The following is an 8,510-nucleotide window of genomic DNA, read 5'->3' as shown; positions in this document are numbered from 1 at the left end:
ACCACAACCCATTGGAGATGCTCTTAGGTTCCTGATTGGCAGATGGATAACTGCCATTGCTCCTCAATATTACCTATTCGAGAAAAGGATAGAGGATGGGCTAATGTGTCGGAAATCCTATAATACAATGACTACTTACTTTCTACATACACAATCAAACCCAGGATAGGGCAGTTATATGTGGTTGTGGCTGCAGTATAGTGAACCTTTTGGTCACAGTTTCTTGTAGGATTATATCTATCTAAATGCGTAAAGAAATCCATTTTTAAGAACGCCGAATAGTACATTCTGATCATAGACAATGATTATTCCTTGCCTTCAGTCCTTTTCATCTGTTATGTGTAACGAGTATGTCAGTTTAGAAAGATAATAAACAACTCATCGGCCATAAAGATTAGGATGTCTACAGCCCTATGAAGTTGTCTATTAGCTTACTAATTACTGATAAACTCATTTCTCCTTACGGATAGAAATGGCTGAAGGCAACGAATAACCATGTGACCAAGAATTTTGGTGGCATGCCGCATGCCTCGGTAGAGTCATAGACTAGAACCCAAAATAGCAGGGCAATAACTGCCAAGGAGTCCAACTTGAATGGGTGTATTACTGAAGAAAAATCTATCAAATGTGGAGATTAATGAGTCTTAGGACAAAATATTTCTTATACCATTTGATTAAAATGATCTGAGACAAAACTGAAAGCCAGTAAGACTGTATAGCATCTGAAAATTATGAGGAAGTCTAAAGAGGGTGAAAAAGAATTGTTAAAGGGTTTTCTTCGCAAAAATCTTATGAAACTAAAGTGTTGAGGATTTATCAGCAAGTTATTATGATCTAATTTGGCTTACACCAGTATCACACAACAAATATTGCTTGATTTAGGGAAAATCATGGCTTATGAATTTCAAGAGATCAGGGCTAGTGAATGGAAGAGTGGAGTTCCAGCCTAGCAAATGAAGTGCCAACAGGCCAGACGACCACAACTTTGTAAGTTCTGATTCTATACGTTTGAAGAGACCAAAGAAAGAAGGAGTTGGTTAAAAGAGAAGCAAAGATGAACGGCGAATTGGACAACTGGCCAAGCTCATGACTGGGATTTGTAAACTAGATCCTTAAGTTGTCAAGAGCCAGTCACCAACCGCTAAAGTATTTGGCTCTAGAATGAAGCAATCCCATATGGACACTGATTCTTACACAAAATGTGAAATTCACTTTAAGACAACATGGTAACTTTTAGCTGCACTATGGGTGCAATCTAGGGTATGGAGGCCGAGGATCTAGGTCAAAACAAAAGATATGCTTCAAAATCGTGTTGCTCTAGGAAGAGTAGCTGAACAGTAATTAAGAAAGTGTCTAAGAACTTTATTTCCTCCATTTGTTATTTTGGTATGCCCAATAATAGGTTTTTCACTTCAATCAACTTAAAGGCTTTCTTCTACAAAAATAAACTGGAATTAGCTATCGCTGTCTTTTAATTAGTTACTTATTCCTAAATTTTATCCTGAAACTGCTAGCAACCTGATCAACACATTTATTCTGACACAAACCATATCCAGGTCGGAATAATTGTGATGATTGGTGTTTTGACCATACCAAAAGATTGTGTCATTATACATACAGAAAGAACTCTGCAACAACCTTAAAGATAGCAGTGGAATGTAATTTAAAAAAAACTTTAGGAGGCGTGTGCAACTCCTACACACCCCCAAGCTCGCCGAAACATTGTTCCAATGTCTCTTTGTCTTTCCAGTACCACCCCCAAGAAGTACTATCCACTCAAGTCCGTACTGCTTAATTTAAGGTTGCACCCACTATATTATTTCACCAGCCTGTGAGACATGTTTGAAAATGACTCCAAGGATGCATTATACCACAATGATAAACTCTTCATTGTTAATCAAAAACAATCATCGGTTAATCACTGTGTTACACATGCTAATGTCATTGTCAACAACTAAGTGTAGTTCTGCTAGGGAAGTAGTTATTTATCATTGAATGACACCCATCAGGTACCAATACTCAGGTAAATACTCTTAGGTTCCACTAGATTCCTTAGGTAACTTCTAGGGATATAGTTCGAATTCTTTCCCTTGCCAGTTCTTAGTATTGTAAAGTAAAATTTACAAGGTAAAGCCAGCAAGAAAGGATTCACAAGCATCTTGAAGGAAAATTCATTTGCCACATCTCATCTTACATCAGCACTCAGAAGTTTCTAGATATAGGAATATGTTGCTAAAGGACGAGGAAACCAAAAAAAAATAATCTTGGAGGTGTATAGAAAATGAGCCTATAAAACCTAAATAAAAGCGTTCACGCCTCTATATGACAATTCTAATGACGCTGCTCTTGAGGAATTACTATCACGCCAAGATTCAAAGACAAAGAATGAAAGAAGATGAAGAAACATGACAAGTTCCAACTGATTCATAAACGTTTGTTTCATAGGACTGTTCCTATTAGCTTTCATGGGTCTTGTAATGTTTTATAGGAGGTGAGAGTGTACTTCCTTCAGAATCCTGAGTCATTCCAGTAATCATCTGCACCATCAAATAGATCTTCTGGGTGACCAGGCTCGACCTGTAGAAAAACAAAGAAGGGTGGGCAAGAGTTTTTAGCTAAAAAGAGAGACCTTTGGTGAGTCGTGTGCTGCAAGTAAGGAAATAGATAGATATACCCTTCGGGTATCCAATACCCAATAGGTATCCATGTTTTGCAAAGGTTCTAGTTCAAATATCCCACTTGTCCTGCTATAGAAAATAGAACCCACAGAAGCTGAAACACAAATTTCTTTTAAGTTTTGTTTGTGGTAGCTCAAAAATGTTTCACGATGACAGCAAATTAATTTTAATAATGTTTACAGTTGAGCTAAACATGGCATGCGAGTATCATCAGCACAGTGCTAACAAAAAGTTTTAATAATGTTTACAGTTGACCTAAACACGGCATGCGAGTATCATCAGCACAGTGCTAACAAAAAGTTTTAATAATGTTTACAGTTGACCTAAACATGGCATGTAAGTATCACAGTCTTAGGGTTCACTCGGAAACAAGAAAATAATTGATTGAAACTGTCTTTAAACAACAGTTTAAATTGTGTATGCAGTTAAAGATGATTTATACATATATTCAGAGTCTTCGTAAACTACATACATCTGAAACACCTTGCATTTGAAATTAACTACGACCTATTTCTCCAAACCATTTAACCTAAGTCCCAAACATCGTTGTTTGCCTTGTGTGTGTTTTAGTTTGAATTGGCTCCTATTATGTCTTATCTCTGTTGCTGTACTAGAGTGATTTTTCCTTTTTCAATAAAAAAGAAAAAGTCCTAACTGTAACAACTTAATCGTAAAATTCTTAATTGCCGGACATAGATTTTGACAAGGGAATTTTATTCAAGCATTTCATATGAAGTTATAATGGAGCAGAAATTAAAGTGCATTGCAAAAAGAAAGCAAGAAGTGAGTAAGGAAGATATAAACAGGGAAGAAACAATTCTTGGAAAATCCATATTATACCTGGAGACCAGTGGTGACTCTTGAAGCAGGTTTTGAAGTAGGTCGACGTTGCAGCTTGCTTTTGTACTTTTTCCTTTGAAACTCAGTCGCAAGTTGCTCATCGTTACTGAAAACATAAAATAGGGTTATCATTCTTTAATTTGAAACGTTAAATATAATTACCATCCTAGATAAGGAAGGAACATGAAAAGCCTTTATTTAACCAAGATTCAAGACCAAAGGAAAGACAAATTTGTGGCAATAATGTTTCGGAGAGTTATGATGTCACAAAAGTTCATATATTAATAGAAGAAAAATGGTTAAAAAAGACTACCTTAGAGCTGAACTTTTACTGCTAGCAAGATAGTTCTGAGGCAGAAAAAAAATGTATTAGTTTCATCTATGAAGAACTCATAAAATACATTATTCTAAATGAGATATATTCACATTTGTCGCGGTCAATGCTTTCTGCTCATCCCAAGAGTCCTTAATCCAAGCTTCCTGCCTAAATATTTTGAAGTCGCCTGTAAAGAAAACTGTATCCCCATTGACCTGATGAATATTGATGATACAAGTTAAAATATAAAACTCCTAAGAATATCCAATTGTTTAAATGTATAATAAATAATAAAACCGCAAGCAAAAGAAGATCATTTCAGAGAGTTATATCCAGGAGCATTACCTCATTTAACTTCCCCCACACCAAATCAGTTTGGCTAACGTAGCCTTGATCAGTAACTAAGACATAAAGCTCATTTTTACACTGCAAAGAAGTTAGGGAAATCGTTTTTATATAACTCAAGTTTATAATGATGACAACTAATATTAAATTATTTATCTATAGTAGTTTTCTTATCCTTCAAAACAACTATAGACAGGGAATTAAATTTAAACCAACCTTTGTCATGGTATTAAAGTGATTGCTGCAGAAAAAGACACACAGTTCACCGTCCGCTAGACCTTCTTGTAGAGCACAAAGACTGTAAAGTGGAAGTAATGAGAACAAAACACAGAGATGCAAAATGATCAATATCTAAATGTAAACTACACAAATTGGTTACCCATAAATGGTCAATTGGTTTTTATTGTTTTCCAAAAACGTATCGATCAGCAATCCTGAAAGTAAGAAGAAAAGAATATATAAAAGGAACTGCTTACAAGGAAATGCACGAATGTATAAAGAAATATCAGCAGAAACTTAAGATGCTATGATCAAAGAAGAAAATATAACCGTCAACAAGTATTGACCGTGAGCAACCTACAGTACCTCTTGCTCTAATAATGAAAGGAGAAAGATCTATGTCAGAATCATTTTCACAGACTCTTTCAACTTGCTTGGCCACAACCACCTCACGTTCATCCACAGGTCCTCTGACATCCATGCTTGAGTTGACACCATTAGTTGCAGATGGACCAAGAATCGCAGTAATGTCACAAGCACTAAGGTGGCCTGCTTTGTCAAGATGCAAAGAACACCCAGATTCATCCTGCAAATGAAGAATCCTCGTCAAGGGTGAGTAAACCTTGGCTTTTATTCTGGAACAGTCTGTCTTTAATATTATACATTACCAGCTCAGCGGATTCTGAAACTGAAGACAATGCCAAGGCTTTATGGAGAGCTTTTTGTTCTTCTAAATCTCCTTTCCCCTTCTGGTGGAAACCACCATCTTCTAATAGGACATTCTTTTCTTCACCCCCGGCATATCTTGCGCGGAAGTCAGCAACCTCTTTAATAATTCTGTTGTAAGGCTTCGATCCAAATGCCTCTGCAGTATCAGAATCCTGAAGTTTGACGTAAGTTACAATTACTATTTGATTTCTGAAGCTAGGAAATGATATTTTCAATCAAAGGTGAAAACAAAGTGTTTTAAAGTACAACAAATACTTTTGCTGATGCAAATATGAGAAAAAGTTTATTTCAAGCACTTCAAATGTAGAACTGTAGAAGCAACACACTAGCAAGTCATCAAACAATGACAACCAACACTTTGAAGCTCGAAATATGATGTCTTGATCATTTTAATGTGCTCAAACTGACATTTAAGGAAGTCATAGCCTTGAGTGAGCAGTGGACACTCAAATTCTTAGTTCAGGCCCACAGATCATACACCCTACAAGTCTAGAACCATACATCAGTTATAATAAAAAAAAACCTTACTCCATATCTCAAGCTGGTGCAAGAAGTTTTTGATCCAAGTAATCTATACTTGTAAAAAACAAATAAGACTTTAAACTTTCCAACATTGACATATCTACAGATTGGAATGTAGAGATTTTGGTGCGACTTTAGGAACAGTGACTTAGATGAACACCTCCAAGAAAATATAATCTCCAGCTGACTGCCACATAATAAGAGATAATATTTCACCAAACATTTGAGTTTCAATAAAGTAAGGAAATTCAATGTGTTGGGCTTAATCGGTAGTCATTGTAAGATCAGAGCTAATTAAGTTACCAGTGCATCTGGTATGCTAGTCTCCTATTAATATGCATGGAGTCTAACTCATACAACATGACATGGGGACATGGAAAACATTTATGAATACGAAACAAAGTAAAGGTAACCAATAACCTTCGGTTTCTAAACCTATCGCGGGTGACCCAAACTATCAAGGTAGTTACCTTTCATCATCTGTTACCTTTCATCATTTGTTACCTTTCATCATTTGTAGCTAGTTTCACACCTTTATGCAGATTTGTATCTTAAAAGCCGAAAATTTATTTCCCCCTGAGATGTTAATGATTCTCTCCTTCTAGTCCCCTCATGGCTCAATCACACAAAGAGCATCCTCTTATTACAGTCCCTAATTTCCCTCAAATGATATTGACTTTATTGATTAGCACCATTATGCAAATAAAGCCATCCCCTATAACTTGAGCTCTCATCCAGTTGTAGTATATTATCCATTCGTCGGTTCCATACTCAGTAACTAACTGTCGAGGCTTTTATGACTTCAAACTGCTAAATCTATGACGAATACTATGACTAGTAAACTATGAAATGTTGAAACAAAATCTGTTAGGAAGTAGCAACACGAGACTCCACTTTAATCCACAGTTCCACACCACTTCCAGATGGCAAGTAAAAAAAAAAACTCGAGTCTACGTGGTCGTTAACTCTAGAATAAAATGTTTGGACTGTACAAAAGCTGGGTCAACCATCCAGCCATGATACGAATCTTACAGAAATGGAAGGAAGTCTAAAACAGAATCCAAATATTAATCTTGAAATGGATACCTGTGGATCAACCATCCAGCCATGATAAAGTGGAATTTTAAGAAGGCGGAAAACTGCAAGCTCTGGCATGTCTATAAAACCATCAATCCTGCCATGAAAACCGTTAGTCATTCTGTCTGAACCAAGACAACAATATTGTTACAAATGTTCACAAATATAAAGCAACAAGAGGAAGCTCAAGTACTTGTTAAATCTAAAATTGACGTCAATCCCAGTCCTAAAGCGAGGGAGAGCCTCTAAAGCTTGGCTTAAATCTTGATTTTGATCCCTAGCAACGGACGCAGCACCCTGCATCCAAAGAAAAACAATGTCAAGAACAACCTCAACTGCTATAACTACATTTTTATACTTTCAATATAGAAGAAACCTACAGAGTAATCTTACCTGGCACAGTTGATCAGCAACATGTTCAAGTAATGTGTCAGCTGATACTGTTAAGCTAACCAAGTGGAACTTTTGCCTTAATAGAAGAACATTACCTATTTCCATTAACAACAACAAAATTCCAAGTAAATTCCCAAACTGAATACAGTACAAAACAAGAAGTTCCTAAAGAAAACGCAGATCTAACCATACTAAACGCATGATCCAATCAAGAGAAAATCAATCTGAACGGAAGTTCAAGAAAGTAAACAATCGAAGAGGAAGAAGAAGATGAAGTAATGAAAACTAAAAATCCTAATAACAATACATAAGAATATTACCTAATTCCATCGACAACAACAAAATCCTAAGTGAATTCCCAAACAGAATACAGTACAAAAGAAGAAGATCCTAAAGAAAACGCAAACCTAACCAAACGAAACGCATGATTCAATCAAGAGAAAATCAATCTGAACAAAAGTTCAAGATAAACAATCGAAGAAGAAGAAGAAGATGAAGTAGTAAAACCTAAAAACCTAAGAAAAATACATCAGAACATTACCTATTTCCATTACAACAACAAAATTCCAAGTAAATTCAGTACAAAACAAGGAGTTCCTAAAGAAGACGCAAATCGAACGAAACGAAACGCATGAATTAATCAAGAAACAACCGATCTGAACAAAAGTTCAAGAAAGTAAACGATCGATGAAAATCGGAGAAGAAGATGATGAAGAAGAAGTAATGGAAACTAAAACCCTAAAAATCAAAAGTACATGAGAAGAATCGGAAAATGAAGAGTACTTACAGACAGCAATGAGAGGACAAGGTCCATTCTTATCTTGAGCGACGATCCGTAATTGAAATCCATTGTAATCTATGAGTTTAGTCTCGAAAATCTGTTGATCATCTGGTTTTGAATCTCCTTCTGTGCTTTGGTTTGACGCCATTTCTTGATGATTTTTGTTTTTTCTCTTTTTCTATTTCCCAAATTGAATAGAGAGAGAATCTAGTGAGAGCGCGGAGAAAAGTTTTTCTAAATGTAGGGACACAGAACCTGTATCAGAGTATTTATAGTTCGCTCGTGAGTCGTGACATACGGGGTGCGGTCACTCACGACTCATGAGAAAAACGTTTATGAAGCATAGTGGCTCGATACTAAATGAACTGGTTAGGGATTTCTTAATTACTCTTCCACCAATTAAACCTGAGAATGAGAATAAGAACTTCTCCAATAAAGGCCGAAGATTTTAATGACTCGGGGGATTTCGTACTTTCATTTTTAACTAAATCATTTCTGATAGGATCGATGGAATATTAGTTTCGAAGGTTTTAAAGAAAGCCTTATCTGGATCTTAGAAATGACCTAGTGTCATATTTTTAATTTTTTTAATAATTAATTAAAATATAAT

General features: G+C 35.9%; 1 protein-coding gene across 1 annotated transcript; it reads right to left on the bottom strand.

The window, feature by feature from the left end:
- Positions 1-2,147: 2,147 nt before the first annotated feature.
- Positions 2,148-8,146, bottom strand: LOC113336860 (ubiquitin carboxyl-terminal hydrolase MINDY-1-like). Its single transcript, XM_026582550.1, has 13 exons — positions 7,907-8,146; positions 7,120-7,214; positions 6,920-7,023; positions 6,736-6,823; positions 5,067-5,279; positions 4,765-4,984; positions 4,559-4,613; positions 4,396-4,477; positions 4,180-4,260; positions 3,945-4,049; positions 3,832-3,866; positions 3,519-3,624; positions 2,148-2,577 (listed from the first exon to the last, which is right to left on the bottom strand). The coding sequence occupies exons 1-13, from the start codon at positions 8,046-8,048 to the stop codon at positions 2,509-2,511; spliced, it is 1,395 nt and encodes a 464-aa protein (XP_026438335.1). The 5' UTR covers positions 8,049-8,146; the 3' UTR covers positions 2,148-2,508.
- Positions 8,147-8,510: the final 364 nt, after the last annotated feature.

This window comes from Papaver somniferum, unplaced genomic scaffold (genome assembly GCF_003573695.1).
Source record: "Papaver somniferum cultivar HN1 unplaced genomic scaffold, ASM357369v1 unplaced-scaffold_154, whole genome shotgun sequence".
Lineage (NCBI taxonomy): Eukaryota > Viridiplantae > Streptophyta > Magnoliopsida > Ranunculales > Papaveraceae > Papaver > Papaver somniferum.
This window is presented reverse-complemented; position numbering and strand designations above follow the sequence as displayed.

Coding starts and splice junctions, on each gene's coding strand:
- LOC113336860 (XM_026582550.1), bottom strand. CDS start 8,048: ATGGCGTCAAACCAAAGCACAGAAGGAGATTCAAAACCAGATGATCAA. Junction 5,280..6,735: donor GCTGGATGGTTGATCCACAG/GTATCCATTTCA, acceptor GTCAAACTTCAG/GATTCTGATACTGCAGAGGC. Junction 2,578..3,518: donor GAGTCACCACTGGTCTCCAG/GTATAATATGGA, acceptor GTTTTTCTACAG/GTCGAGCCTGGTCACCCAGA.